Source organism: Hemiscyllium ocellatum, chromosome 21, assembly GCF_020745735.1.
Source record: "Hemiscyllium ocellatum isolate sHemOce1 chromosome 21, sHemOce1.pat.X.cur, whole genome shotgun sequence".
Taxonomy (NCBI): Eukaryota; Metazoa; Chordata; class Chondrichthyes; order Orectolobiformes; family Hemiscylliidae; genus Hemiscyllium; species Hemiscyllium ocellatum.
Window position 1 is genome coordinate 52,702,493 of NC_083421.1, and position 15,810 is coordinate 52,718,302.

Sequence of the window (15,810 nt, forward strand, 5' to 3'; positions counted from 1 at the left end):
GCCCTTTCCTCACACATATGTGGCTCTCCTTCTCCCATGTTATCAGCCATGTTAATTCCTTCGTGTGTAAAAATTATATGTGATGCATTCAGGATTTTCTCTAACCTGGTTTGCCGCAGTGCGTCATTGTAAAGACTGTTGAATTCACATAGTATAGCGGCCTATGTGTCGTCAGTACTGTTAGTGAATGGCCCATGACTATATGTGCTACCTTTTGGAGATTTGTTTGGTACCCCTGCTGCATGTCTTGTACATGACTGGTGTCTGTCCTCTATGAGTCAAGGGTAATACTTATATACATCAGCACTACCTGCCTCCCCCTTTTTTTCTGAAAAAGAACACCATTTATTGTGTGCACTTTTTCAGAAATCGAGGAAAAATGGCTCTTTGTAATCTGGGACCGCTAACCCAGCAGCCCGCATTAGGGCCTGTTTAAGAGATATGAAACTTTCGTCTGCCTGCGTGCTCCACTGCAAATGGGCCGACAAATTTCTCATACCTTGTTCATTTACCATGGCCCTAAGAGGGAAAGTAAGCTCCCTATATGATGGAATGAATTATCTACTGTCTCCTGCCAACCGAAGAAATGAGAGCACATCTTTTCCAGTGACTGGTTTGGTATGATGCAGAATGGAGGATCTACGGGAGACACACCTGTTCCCTTGGCGGAAATAACTCTACCCAGAAAAGACACCGTTCGTCTGCAGCATTGCAATTTAGCCCGTGAAACTTTGAATCCGATGTTATATAGGAGAAGCAGCAACGACTTTGTAGCTGCCAAACAAGAAACATGATCGGGTGCTGCCAAAAGAATGTCATCCACATACTGGATCAATACCACCCCGTTTGGGAGCGTCAGATCCTTCAGCTGCTGTTTCAGTACCTGATTAAATACCCCAGGTGACAAAATGAACCCTTGAGGGACCCTTGTATAACGAAGTTGTTGGCCTTTGTAGGTGAACGAAAAAGTGTCCCTCAAATGATCAGCTAGGGGCAAACAGAAAAACGCATTGGCCAGATCAATGCATGAGAACCACTTATGGTCAGGGGTCCGCACAGACATCGCAGTGTAAGCGTTTGGGACTGGAACTGTTGGAGTAGAAACGACACTATTGATCCATCTAAGATCATGCGCCATCCTATATTTGCCTGTATTCTGCTTCTCTACAGGTAAGATAGGAGTGTTCCAGGCTGACTGGGAGGGTTCTAGCACCCCTACTGCTACCAATCCTTCAATCGTGTCGGCAATGCTGGCTTCAGCCTCTGGTTTGTGTGGGTATTGTCTCTGCCAAATCGGAGTGTGGTCTATTAAATCGAATGTGATTGGTGTGACTTGTTTGCAGTAACCAGCGTCCGTCGAACCTGCTGACCACAAGGTATCCGGTAGAGTATCAAGCATCGCTGCAGCCTGTGGATGGTCCGTCTTTTCCCTGCCATGAAACCTTTCAATCTGCCGATGTTCCAGCAGCACCTTGTCAGTTGTTCTGTACATAATTCTATAAGCTTCAACCGAGGGTGAATATTGTAAGCCGGGTAACTGAGTCCAAACCCAATCAGTTAGCGCCATCAAACGTTTGGACATAGGTCCCAGATCCTTGGCCTGATATTCAGCATGCACTGCCAATGTGAAATGAGGTATAGCTTCTTCAGACATCTCATACCATTCCAACTGTTCTGCAGTTAGTTCCACAGCACCCACCACACCTGCTATCCCTAGCAGAATGCAACTGGAGGAAATATCCCATTGAGTCCCTTCTAGGTGTTGATAGAATGCATGCTGATAGATTTCATTATCATCTCTGTCGTAATATAGGGTCACATGAAAGGGATCTGCAGGAGGAGCATAGAGATGCAACATCTGAGCCTAGGATCGCCATTGGTTGTATAAAAACTGTATGCCGTTGTTCTGCCTGCTCTCAGGTTCAAGGAGTCCCCAGTATATGCCCACTGCCCTTCTACCATTGGTGATGTGTCTGATGATAACATCATTTGGGGTCCAGAGTGAATCATCGCCATAGAACAATTAACAGAGTAGCCATTTGGAAAGGTTACAACGAGTCCGTCTGGTCTGCACAAAACCGAGACCCCGCATCTCACCAGCAAGTCACGTCCCATCAAATTCATAGGGCATGCAAGTGATGAAATATGTTGGTGATAAAAAGTCTATCCAGCCACTGATGTGATCAGTGGCGATGTCAAAGGCAGATTTTTGGTATACCCAAGAACCCTACTAGCTGGACACTAGAGGATGAAATATTTGACTGAGGTAGAACACAAGTGATGGTAGAAAATCTAGTACCTGTGTCAACCAAAAAAGACAAATTCCTGTCCATTACCCTCATTTGCATAGAGAGTCTGCCAATCCCATATGTCCCTGTTTCTTGGGCCCTGTCAATATTCGTACTCCTGCCCTTCTGGGATAGTTTGGGGGGACTGTCCTTGCACTGGGGCTGCAGCTACATTTGGAACTTGGTACGGCTGAATAGCCTGTTGAAAAGGAGGCTGATTTGAGGGGACATACTGTCCTCTGATCAATCCCTGGCCTCCCTGTTGTCCCCACAGCAGGGGACAAGTTCTTCTCCAATGCCCAGGTTGGCCACATTCAAAACAGGTGTAGGATGTCTGACCTCTGACTCCTCTACGGCCCCTTCCTCTACCACGCATTCCTCCTGGAACACCTATAGGCCTGCCACCATAAAGGGGGTAGTATGGCATCGAATCAGGTGTTGGGTCTAGACTCGGCAGATTGTTTCTTGGCGACGGCCGCTGAACCATCTGATTAGTCGTCTTTTGGGAGGCCTTCTTTGTTTCATTAACCTTCCGTCTAGCCTCGTCGAGCTGTAACTTCAGCAACTGCACTTGAGCTGACTCATTGCTCTGTTTATCTTCATCCTGTTTTATCCTATAATGCTTCATTAATGCGTCAAGTGTTTTTCCCACTGTTCTGTACCACAACCTGGGATATCAGGATTACTCTCCATTGCCTCTTTTACTTCCTTAGACATCCCTGCCATAACGGCATTCCTAAACAACGTGGTCTGTAGCTGACCCGACCCTGGATGGCTCACCGCAGTATCTGTCCACGTGTCTTTATATCTAGCCAAAAAGGCAGGCATATCCTCGCCCTCCTTCATTGTGAAGGTGAGCGAGTGCATCGCCCCCGGTGGAATCGGGAATCTATCCCTCATAGCCCTTCCCACACAGGTGGCATGTCGCACAAAAGGGTCTGAGTCAGGTACTAAGGTGGTCCCCGCAGACGCTTCAATCTGCTTTATCTCCCACATACTCAATTGTTTGCCCAATAATGCTCTCCAGTTGCTCATGGCTAACTTGTGGTCTAGTGTGTATTGGCAAAATTTAGTCATCCAGGGTCCACCTCCCTCCATGGGCGGGGGCATTTTATCCAAGATACAGTTCATGTCCATATAGGTAAAGGGCTGATACACATCCCCTGTAAAAGAGCCTTAATAAACTAGAAGCAGTTGGTGGTGCTGATATTTTATGGGCTGCTGCAATGTATCCCTTTGTCGCAGATCATACTATTTTCAAACGGGGGCTGTACCCCTGATGAGCCCTGTTCAGTGTACATGGTAAGCGAACCTTTTAAAGTGACAGGGTATGTGTTTGGACCGCCCCCTGGTTGGGACTCGTCGTCTTCACTATCTATGCTATTCCTTGACTCCTCCTCATCCCAGTTTTCCCTACTTTTTCTCTTCCCTTAAATCTCTCCTACTCCTGTCTGAGAATCTGTCATCTGGTAACCGACCTGAACTATGCCATCCCCTCATTTCATTCTCAGCCCTATACGGTGTCGAGTGAGCATCTGGCTCTTGCAATATTGAATATCTCCCCTGTCCTGGCTGTTCTTTGTTTCTGCTGTACGTGATTGTCATCCTGCTTGCTTCCTCCGCATCCTTAATCTTCTGTTCAGCTTCTAATGTTAGTTTTTCTACTTTACTGATGCTTTCTTCTCGTGCTTCTGCCAGTCTTTCTTTTACTACATTATACTCTTGTTCCTACTTCTCGCACATCTAACACCCCTTCTTGAACATGCATAAGTGGCATTTGTGTTACAGGATATGGGGGCGGTGATTGTCCCTCAGGCAATTTAGGATACAATGGCGCGGATGGTCCTGCCTTTTCTGTTTTAGAAGTACCACCTATTCCCTTTTGTAATGTTTCTATCGCTACACAGGCTAACGTCATATAATCCTCCTCACCTTCTTTTGTCCACTTTCTTCTAACCAATGTTGACCCTTTCTTTCCCTTCATATGCTCTTCTACTTCTAATCTAACTTGCTCTTCTGCTTTTCCTAAAAACGGCGACAATTTCTTCCTCGCCTCATCTTTAGGGACTTTGCCCTGTTTTTGTAATTCTTTGTTTTTTGTTTGATCTTTGCAAGCCCGCTAACTAACTGACTTCTGGCTTTACCCCACTGCTGTTTTACAGACAACATTAAATCAGAAGAACATCCTCCGTTTTCTTCACACTCTTTATCAAATTCCCCTACCATTTTATGTATTTTTGTTTTTAATCCTCCCGTCCAGTAGTCAGTCGGTTTATATTTAATATAGCCGAGCAACCAACCCAATCAGAAACAAATCCAGTTGCCAGTCAGTCTGTATGGAATACACCCGAGCAACTGACCCTTTCAGTGAAAATTATCAGCAGTTTCGTTATCACCTTTAGGTTTCTACTGCCTCCTCTCTCTCGCTGAGACACCACCATCTTTGTCTCCGAGACACCACTGGCTTTTCTGCCACCCTCTACATTCCCCAATATAATTTTAAAACTTACAACACATCAATCATAAATCAAAATTTGTGAGCGGTGCTTTCATGAGACCCTGCTCAAAGGACTTTAAACCTTCTCACACTTGCGTACCTTGGTGCTTTTATGAGGACTCTAACCCCATGGGACTTTAAACCCGTACGTATTAAATCAATACTTTATCCACTTACTATTACTAGGGCACTTGCAGTATAATGACAACAATCAATTTAGTATCTCCAATTGCAGAACTTCGATATAAACAGGTGTTTGCTCACCTTTTTATGGGGCGCCGCTTATTGTTGTCATCAGACGTCAGTTGTCCATTGTTTCTATTTTTCTCTTTTCCGTCACTTCTCCGTCTGCATCATGTCGGGGTCACCAATTTTGTTGGACTTTGGCTCACTCTGCCAACTTACTTTCTTCTATGTGTGAGCCCAGTCCTGCGTGCTCTTTAAATAAAGCAAGAGGAGAAGATATTCAATCTCACACTTTTAGTTTTATTCTAGCAGTAAGTGGATAAAGTATACAGAGCTCTGGGTCTAAACCTTTCTGTTCCTGACAAACTACTAAGTGAGTCAGTTCACAAAGAAAAATGATGTATTCCTGCCCCTGACCCAGTCTTTTATACAATAGAAAATGTCATGCAATCACTGAGGTGGGATTGTCTTCTGATTGGCTGTTGATCTGACTCCATCCTCCGCCTCCTAGCATTCCTGGATGTCTGATCCCACGTGACCTTCCTTTAGGGCACGAAACAGCAGACCACGTGACCCCCGCCCACGCCTTGGAGCATCATGTGATCCTTTGCGCGCGCATCGGAGCATCGCGTCACCTCCGAACGCCGAGGACACCCCCACTCACAGTCTGGAATCTATTCTACAACTAAGCCATATATTTACAGCCTCCATTGCCAGACCATGGCAACACGATGCCTGGAGGAAGAGCGCCTCATCTTCTGCCTAGGAACCCTCCAACCACACGGGATGAATGCAGATTTCTCCAGCTTTCTCATTTCCCCTCCCCCCACCTTATCTCAGTCCCAACCCTCGGACTCAGCATCGCCTTCTTGACCTCTCCGTCCTATCACCCTCACCTTAACCTCCTTCCACCTATCGCATTCTCAGTGCCCCTCCTCCCTACCTTTTATCTTAGCCTGCTTGGCATACCCTCCTCATTCCTGAAGAAAGGCTTATGCCCGAAATGTCGATTCTCCTGCTCCTTTGATGCTGCCTGACCTGCTGCGCTATTCCAGCAACACATTTTTCAGCTATGATCTCCAGCATCTCCAGTCCTCACTTTCTGCTTCTTGCCTAGAAATAGGTGTACTTCAAAGTAAAGTGCAAAGGTAAAGCAGTGCCTTCTAGCACTAGGAGTCATCCAGTTTAAGATACTTGCATGCTGATTTTGCTAAAGCACATATAAATATATTCAGTTGGGAAATTGTCTTAAATTAAGAACTGGTTATTTCAAGTAACCATTCAGTATGTTAATTTTGTTCATGTTTATGGTCATAATAGACTATCATAGATGGTTAGTGAAATATCCTAGATCAACAAATATCTTTTCCACTGAGGACAGAACACTGAACTTCGAAGGGGAAAACATCAGGGAGATTAGCTGTACCAAGTAATTAGACCATAACTGACATCATAGCTTTCTCGTGCTTGTGCCTTCGGAGTTAACTATTTTCTCTCCACAGATGCTGCCAGACCTGCTGAGTTTCTCCAGCAGTTTCTGTTTTGTATTTTTTTTTTTAAATCTGTTGTTCATAGAGTCATAGATATAGCTGGCCCTTATCCCTCCAAACCCTTCCTACTCATCCAGATGCCTTTTAAATGCTGCAATTGTACTAGCCTCCACCACTTCCTCAGGCAGCCCATTCCATATACGTACCACCTTCTTGAGTGAAAAAAGTTGCCCCTTGGGTCTCTTTTATATCTTACCCCTCTCACCCTAAACCTATGCCCTCTAGTTCTGGACTCCCCCATCCCAGCGAAAAGATTTTGTCTATTTATCCTATCCATGCCCCTCATGCCTCTATAAGGTCACCCTGTTGATCTTACTTTTTTCCATGCATCTATCCAGTTACACTATCTTTTCTTAAAATCTAGCCAACGTTGCATATTCTATTTGGATTGAGATAATTGCCACTTTGAGATTTGAGGGCATGTGTTATGGGACTGTCTCTTTAATTTTAGAATAAAGTTAAGGAGCCTTGTGACCTTGTCTGAAATCTGCCTGACCCCACACCTGGGTGTAGCTGTTAAAACCTAAAGGGAATTTGGGCTTTGTTTTGCTGGAAATGAGGTGTAATGTTTTCACACTTGGTGGCAAAAGCACGGCATCTATGTTTACAAGTCTTAAAAGTTCTACAAAGTATTAAGTATGTCAAGTTACAAGCAGTTATATTTTAAACTATTATAATTCCAAGGCAAAAAAAGTTTGAGGCCTAAAGAAAGTTTATCAGAATTTTTACCTGAAAACAGCACCCATACGAATCTCAAACTTTTGATAGGAGGAGAATTCTTGGGAAACCATTACAACTTCAGATTGCAGGGTTTCCTAATGATATTCCTAAAATTCACAGACATATTTATCTGCTCAGTTCTGAGAGAGGGGTCAGTGGAGGCATGGTACATCATGCCTGAATAGAAGTTGGAACTGAGGATCACATGTAAGAATCTGGATTGTGACAATTGAAATGCACCTAGGGAGTTTTGCCTAGCTTGTGCTGGAGGAAGAATTCAATGAAAAAGCCTTATGGTGAAAAACAGTTTTGGTTTTAAAAGATACAGGGCTAGAAACGATGAGCAATGGAACAGAACCCTCCAAACCTATGAATCACTTTGAATTGCCTCTTGGAAACTGATTCCCTACTGGAGGGACAGTTTAAAACAATACTTCCCAACAATTCTCCGATGCAACCCCATTTTAATATTCTTGAAGTTCATATGACTCTGGGTTGAAAGTGTGTGGGTTCCTCTTCAGGAGAGGGACACCCCATTTCCATATTCACCTTGTCAAGACCACTAAGGAACTTATATATTTGAATTAGCTAAATGCTCACTTTTCTTGATACCAATTGATTTATGAACACTTTGTTTTTGCCATTTCCTGGACAATTCAGTCCTTTTTTTCATTATCGTTATTAAAAACTTGTCAAATCTTTTGCAAAAACTATTAAAAAAACAAGAGAATAGAAGTAGGACAACAGTGTCATATCACAATATTATCAATAAGAACATTCCTGTTATTCTACCAGAACAAAACATATCTACATAACTTTTATTTAATTTGATTATAGTTTAGTTTAAATTAAGTTGAATTCAAGTTAAATTAACTTAAATTACATCACATTACTTTATTCTGTTTCACTCGCCTTACGTTCGCTGAAGCTCCCATCCCTAGGAGACCAGTCATTGTACCAGTATTTTCTCTGCTTTCCCTCCCAGGGCCCCACTGGCTGCCCAATTCAACTCCCACAGCTATATCTTGGCCCTGGTTAATATTGCCGATAAGTCTGCATCTATATAATTTAGAAAGGGATCCCATGTCTTATAGATCTGCTCCGTTTTGTGGTGCACCATATTTGTAAGGTAGTCTTGGGGGAAATGCTCCATCGCCAGCCTATGTCATCCCATAAGACCTGGGGACTTTTCCAGTGTCCAATTCATTAGAATGTTCTTCCTCTCACAGTGGATAAGAATGGTATACAACCGTGCTTCCCCAGAGAGGGCAAGTTTGGCAACCTTAGGAGAAGATCCACCTTGACTTCAATTCCCAGGATTTCCTTCAGCTCCCTTACTATGGCACTCCGTGGCTCTGAATCTTGTAACATGACCAGTAGCAGTGTATAAGAGTGCCTATACTTACTTTGCATTTGGAACATCTTGGAATTGCTCCTCTCTTGAACTTAGCTAGTGTCTCTGATGCCATATGAGTCCTATGTAAAATCTTCAATTGCATGGCCTGTGCTATGTTACATATTGAGGTTTTCTTTACATTTTCCCATATATCTTCCCATGTTTCCAATGAAATATCCTCTCCTGGTTCCAAGTACCACAGAGTCTCTCCATATCTCCTCAGGCACACCCTTTCTGTAATTGACACAAGGTACTAATCGAAAGGCACCCAAAACGAGAACGCTCTTTTCTCCCGGTCTGACTTGTAAGGCTGAGCTAGGAGCCTGGTCCTCCTCTGTACATAATCCCTTATCTGAAAGTACTGGACAAGGTCCTTGTTAGGCAATCCATATTTCAGACTTAGTTGACGAAACAACATCAAGATCTCGCCCTCAAATAAATCTCCCAAATAAGAGATTCCCTTATTCTCCCATGACTTAAAGCTGGAGTCCATTGCCCCAGGTTTAAATCCTGGGGCTCCCGTCAACGGGGTAAATGGCGAGGTCTTAAGTCAATTGCCCTCATCTTGCCTCATTATCCTCCAAGCTTTCACTGTATTCAAAATGATTAGGCTCTTGCACTGCTTGGTCACGGACTTCATCTTATCCATAAATAATAGATTAACTGGGAGCCATTTCGACTGCGAGGTTTCAACGTCAAGCCAAATTGACCCCGAGTCCCCTTGTTCCCGATCACTCACGTATGCTAACAGTGCGTTTATTTGATATCTCCAAGTCTGGAAGGATCCTGTATCCTGAAAAGCTGCCAAATAAATTTATTCTTTTTGTATTAATCCGGATTTGGATTTCACTGCTTTGGCCAAAAACAAAAGGACATCATTAGCATATAGGGTGATCTTATGTTCCCCCATTCCCACCCTTGGCGCCACTATTTCGGGATCCTTCCTGATAACCTCAGCAAACGGCACAATTACCAAGGTAAATAACAGTGGTGAGAGAGGACATCCCTGTCGGCTTCCTCTCCCAAAAGTAAAGTTATCTGACTTAGTACCGTTTGTAATGACTGCCACCTTAGGATCATTGTACAACACCACCACCCACCTACCAAAGGCTCCCCCCAGCCCAAGGCCCTCTTGGACCCCAAACAAGTATGGCCATTCTACCCGGTCAAACAACTTTTCCACGTCTAGGTAGATCAATCTTTGTTGGTACACTTGCACTATGTTCAGTAGCCTCCTGATATTGTTGGAAGAGCTATGGCCCTTGATGAAAGCCGTCTGATCTTTTATAATGTTGAGCAATACATTTTCCAACCTCAGTGCCAGCACCTTTGACAGAATTGTAAAGTCCACACAACAACAAAATTGGTCTGTATGAAGCGTATTCTTTGAGGTCTTGCTCCTTCTTTAAAATGAGGGAGATATTAGCCTCTCTGAGAGGGGACGGGAGGCAATCCTCAGTATATGAATGCCTCTACATCCCCAAGAATGGCTCTGCCACACATTTATAAATTCCTTATAAAACTCACTTGGGAATCCATCTGGCCCCGGTGCTTTGCCACTCTGGAGATGCTTTATTGCTTCCTGTGCCTCTTGTACAGGTACACAATCCCTTATCCGAAAGCCTCTGGGCCATATGGTTTTTGAAATTCAGAACTTCTCAGATTTCGGAATAAATGACAGTTTAACTGTGAAATGTTTAAAAATCTTACTGAACAACAGGCACGCCTGTGAGTACTACGAGCCCTGAGACAGAATTGATGCCTGCCAGTGCTGGAACACGCCTCTACGGCACATCTGAGTGATGTGGGTCGCGTGGGTGTGGATTTGGGTTAATTGTTTGCATACCAAACGTCCTTGTAATGGAGAAAGAATCTTCATGATAAATGCTTCAGATTTTGGAGCTTTTTGAATTTCAGGGTTTTGGATAAAGGATTGTGTACATCTATCATCATAGATGCATTTAAAAGGAGCCCTGTTCCGTGTTTATACCGGCAAGGTCCAGGTTCTTGAGAAAGGATTACATTTTCACTGCACCGTCTTCGCCAGTATAAGTATGCAAAGTATTCCCGAAATCTAGCATTGATCATCTTCAACTCGCAGGTAACTGCGCCAGCCTTCTCTCTGATGGATATAATGGATCGCGAAGCACTTTTCTTTCTAGTCAGATATCTACCTGGCTTATCCCCAGATTTGAACAACCTTTGTTTCACTAAGGAGACCACTTTTTTGCCATTTGTGTGCACTGAGTCAAGAGCAGCCCGGAGAGCCGTGACCCGCTGCAGCTTAACCACTGCAAGCCTATTATAATATGCTTCTTCAGCTACCTCCGGCATCTGTTGCTGCTTCCCCCCTCTGCCTCTTTCCAGTCATTGAATATGAAATGGTCAGGCCTCATAAATATGCCTTAGTGGTCTCCCAAAGTACCGACAGGTTACCTGCTGTACCTGAACTGATATCCAGGAAGGCCCTGAACTCTCTTGTAACATACTCAACAAATTTGCTATCCCTTAACAGGAATGGGTCCATGTGCCAGTGCCATGTCTATTCTGCCACCCTTGACTTTAACATCTAAACACATTGGCGCAGGGCCTGAGATAGTTATATTCCCAATTTTGCAAGCCAATATACTATCCAAACAGACCGACGTATCAATTCAAAGTGGCACTTGTGTAGGTTAGAATAGAAAGTAAAGTCTCTTCCATTAGGGTGGAGATATCTCCGCACATCACACATCTATAGTGTTGCAAACATATTCAAGGACTGTTGTACCTAAACTCTTGCCAACTATGTAAAATGTATTTCCAGTAGGGTTGTCAAGAGTGCTTGTTCAGGATTGTTGTCTATGTTTTTATTTGCATTTCAAACTAACCCTTAATTGAAAACTGACCTTCCCTAATTCCCCTGATTGAAATAAACTCCTTATTTTGCAGAAGCGTCCGATCCATTAGTTTATGTTTAGGGGAGCTATATCCTCTATGTTGATCTGACTTAGCATTGCCATTCTGTATGAGCATACCAAAACAAAGCATTCTGTTTGTATGCATTGAAAGGAACAAGAATACTCTTATTTTCAAATAAAATTATGTTTGTAGTCTTTCTGGGAAAAGAATGGAGTTAGTTAATTAAGTTAAATATTAGAACCTATTTTATTGCTTGACACGCGGGTGCTTTCATACATAGGTATCTGTATGCTGTTGATGGTATTGGATGAACAAGCTATGGACTCGTTACTACTTGCCCAAGATAAACAGAATGACTTCGTGAAGTCAGTTCTAAACACCATGATGAAAAGTATACCAGGTATAGCTGAATATATCTGTAAATGTGATGTTGAATAAAACGTTAATGACTGCAAGTATGCCGGCATGAAAATGTAGATACTAATTGAGTTAATCTGTATTGTATTTTGGGGCAGTGAGGCAGATTTAGTTTGTGTCAGGTTTTATACTTTTTAAATCCTCCATCTGAACTTAATACTTCATATTTGCAATATTTTATGGTAACAATATTAGATATATTTTTGAAAGGGTAGCTTCTAGTGGAAAAACTACTGAACCAAATGACCTGCTTTGAAGGAAAGAGGAAGTAGATCTATTTAATGTTTCTTGTAGTCAGAATGGTGACACTTTCACTTTGACTTCACGTTATGCAAATTTGTCAAAGTGAGTATAAAATAAGCTTTTGATGTTGGTTTCTATATTAGTCCAGTAATATGGTGCCTCTGGGTTATCTGTGTGCACAATATCTTTTATACACAGAGTAATTTAGTCAAATGTCACACTAACTTAACAAAAACAAAACTAAACGACTTCATTTTATAAAACGTTAAAATAAATGCTTTTCAATTTCAAGCCTTGGCATGATTTTCAATTTGAGGATGAAGCTTGGTGGACAATGATGGACATTTTCAGTCATTAGCCACATTTCTGTTAGTGATGGGGAAAGACAAATGCTTGAATGGACTGTTTCTGGATACCTTTTTTTAGACCAGATTTAGGGTTGTTGCTTTTTTTGATTACTCCTGGAAGATTCTCTTTGTGCATGTGCATTTTGGTGATACGCTCTGCTAGTTTAAAGAAAATAGTGCCCAAATAAGCACAATAACTATGAGTGATTCGGGTATAATAATGTCACAGTAATACTGGTACCAATTCTGCACATTTTGGTGTGTGTACTGAGAATGTTTCAGAGGCACAAGTAAACTTTTTTTAAAATAAAGGCTTGCACATTTTACACACTTTCTTTAATATAATACCCCTTGCTTAAAATAATACCTTGAGCTTTATGGCTCATCATTTTTAAATTTTAGTTATTCATTTCAAACTGTAATGCACGAATAACTTCAGTACCTCTCTCCTCGGCAATGAATAACAAATGAATAATTTAACTAAACTTGACTTGGCAAACCTATTGTCAAAATGATTTTCTATTATAAGCCTTGCTCACTCTCCAGGTCCTAGGCTTTTAATTATTCGCACTTGTCTAATTTCTTGACCAAGTCACTGAGGGTTTTTCAAACCGATTCGCAAAAATTAATTGGAAAGGATGGCCTAGATTTTCTGTCATTTACATATCTGTTGAAATAGCTGACCACTGAGAATTTGCTTATGTCTCTGTATATTGCCACTGAAAAAATGACTAGGCTCTTTCTTATAATGTGTCAAAGTTTGGAGTGTTGGAATTATACACTGATTTCTCTGCAATGGTTTGTATTGTAGATGATGTTTCTGATCCATTTTGGCCAGCTCTGCAGTGCTTCATGGTAATTCTCGATCGACTAGGATCAAAGGTTTGGGGCCAACTCATTGACCCCACAGAGGCATTCCAGGCTATTATTGGTAGCCAGAGTTACAACAACGAGATAGAAAAAATTCGTAATACCAGGTTGGTAAGTTGGATCCTGATGGGAAGGGAGAGTGAAGGAAGGAAGGACGTAGATCTATTTAATAATGTTGTTTCCTGGAGTAATATTGATACTTTCACTTGGAATTACTGTGGTGCCAATTTAGTCACGGTGAATATAAAACAGGTTGAGATACTGGACTAAATTTTACCAAAAATTGGCCAAGTGTGGATTTTGAGCATTTCATGGAGGGTTTCTCTGTGTGAGCTTGAGCACGTTATCACTTGCAGTTCTCTGCTGCGCACTCCATTATGTTTACACAGTGTTCCAGTGGCATGTGCACTATCATGTGCTCACTAGCAACAGATATACTCATGCCACTGGGACGTTATAGAATTTGTGGCACTAAAGCCATATTTAAAATTCTATATGTGCATGAGGTCAAATGTTGCCAGCCAGGAATAACCCAGCTTGGTGTACAGAATGGCACGGTAATGAAAAAGAAAACCTGAGGGCATATAAGTGTCACTTTATGGGAATTAGAATCTCACAATTGTAAATGTGTTGTCTCTTTACATCACCTGTCTGATCGGCTGTAACAGTAACCGCAACGACAAGAATGAAGCTACAGCGACTGTCCCTTAAGAACTGTACCATGTTAGAACCCTGTTTAAGGAGTGCTGTTCTTGTCCAAATTGCACAGCATAGCATAACATCTTATCTCTGTTGAATTTGGGTGCATCACAAAGTCTTCAATGAGTTGATCACATTAATTTTCATTGAATAACAAGACCAATCATGAAAAACAAAGCTGCATTTGCTTTTAGAAGTAAGCAGAGGCTGTCAATCTTTCAAACAATGACAAATTTACAGTCAATGAATCATGACCTTACCCAACTTCCATTATTGAAACCAGGTGTTAGTTAAGTTCATCCTAGCATGTTGTGCATGATGCCGTATTTCTATTCGTGTGCTGAGGATAATGTTTCTTCTGCTTGATGTCCTCATCTTCCTCCTCGGAAAATTGTTGCTGCTCTCTTAACTCTTCAGTGTCCATCATGGCATCTCTTTGCCTACTCCAGTTGTACAGAGACTAAAATGCAAGGGTTATGTGGCACATTGTCTGGACTGTACTGCATGGCTGTCACAGTTCGTTCCAAGCAGTGGAAGCACTTCTTCAGGAAGTCTGCTCCACAATACCCCTGGAATTGTACAGTGGGATGCATTGAATTTACGCTCGGCCTCAGTTGGGATTGTATGCATCAACAGTTATGGTTGTAGCATGGTCATAGAACAGTATAGGCCCTTTCGCCCTCTGTGTGCAGACCTTTCAAACTAATCTACATACCAATCATTTTACGATCATCAATGTGCTTATTCAAGAGTCGCTTAAAGGTCCTTAGTGTATCTGACTGTGCCACCATCGCTGGCAGTGCATTCCATGCACCCACCACTCTTTATATAAAGAACCTATCTCTGACATTCCTCCGAACCTTCCTGTAATCACCTTAAAAATTATGCCCTCTTGTGATAGCCAGTTCTGCCCTGGGAAAAAAATCTCTGGCTATCCACTCTATCTATGCCTCTCATCATCTTGTACATCTCTATCATGTTGCTGCTCACTCTTCTTTGCTCCAATGAGATAAGCCCTAGCTCCCTCAACCTTTCTTCATTAAGGTATGTCCTCCAGTCCAGCCCTGGATGCCATCTCCAAGCATTCTTCCTTGCAAGATTCCTGGCCTTTAAAATAGAGCAGGAACTTGATTATTATGAAGTTCCCAAGAGATTTGGTGCTGATCACTAAGGTGCGATACTGATGATCCCAGGTGATTTGCGCATTTATTGAATGACGACCTTTTCTAGGCACCCTCAATGCAATGTGTGTAACTTAAATAGCACCCTACATGGGATACAGTCTGTATCACTGGGAAGATCATCAGCTGAATCTTCACTATATGCTTTCTCCCAGACTCTGAGGGAATCCTTCCTGAAAGGCAGTAGGTCTTCTGAACAAACTGTGGAACTATGAATATGATTTTCACAGCTCAGCAACTCCAACAGAAATGCTAGGGACAATGCCAACACTCTACATGACCTTCATCGATCTGACTGAAGCTGTTGGCTCAGTCTTTTAGGAAGTGCTACGGAAGACCCTGTTAAAGACTGTCCTCCACAGCAAGGTGTTAACACTGATCCTTGCTGATAGTATGACACATTCTGCTTGACCTCAAAGAACTATCATCACCCCCACTCTTCCTCCATCTTCTTCATATCCATTCTTCTTCTTGTCAAGAACAAGTTTCTCGGTGGTGCAGACATGGTCTGTGAG

General features: G+C 42.4%; 1 protein-coding gene across 6 annotated transcripts in view; it reads left to right on the forward strand.

Moving 5' to 3' along the window:
- The window catches only part of setx (senataxin), a 110,663-nt gene that overhangs the window by 38,200 nt on the left and 56,653 nt on the right, over nt 1-15,810 (forward strand). For 5 of the 6 annotated variants that reach the window (XM_060841471.1, XM_060841475.1, XM_060841472.1 and 2 more), the window contains 2 exons: nt 11,819-11,938; nt 13,357-13,522. In XM_060841471.1, coding sequence (XP_060697454.1) covers nt 11,819-11,938; nt 13,357-13,522 — 286 coding nt within the window. Of the gene's footprint in view, nt 1-11,818; nt 11,939-13,356; nt 13,527-15,810 lie in introns of those variants that run through there. The other variant, XM_060841476.1, reaches the window with a different exon arrangement.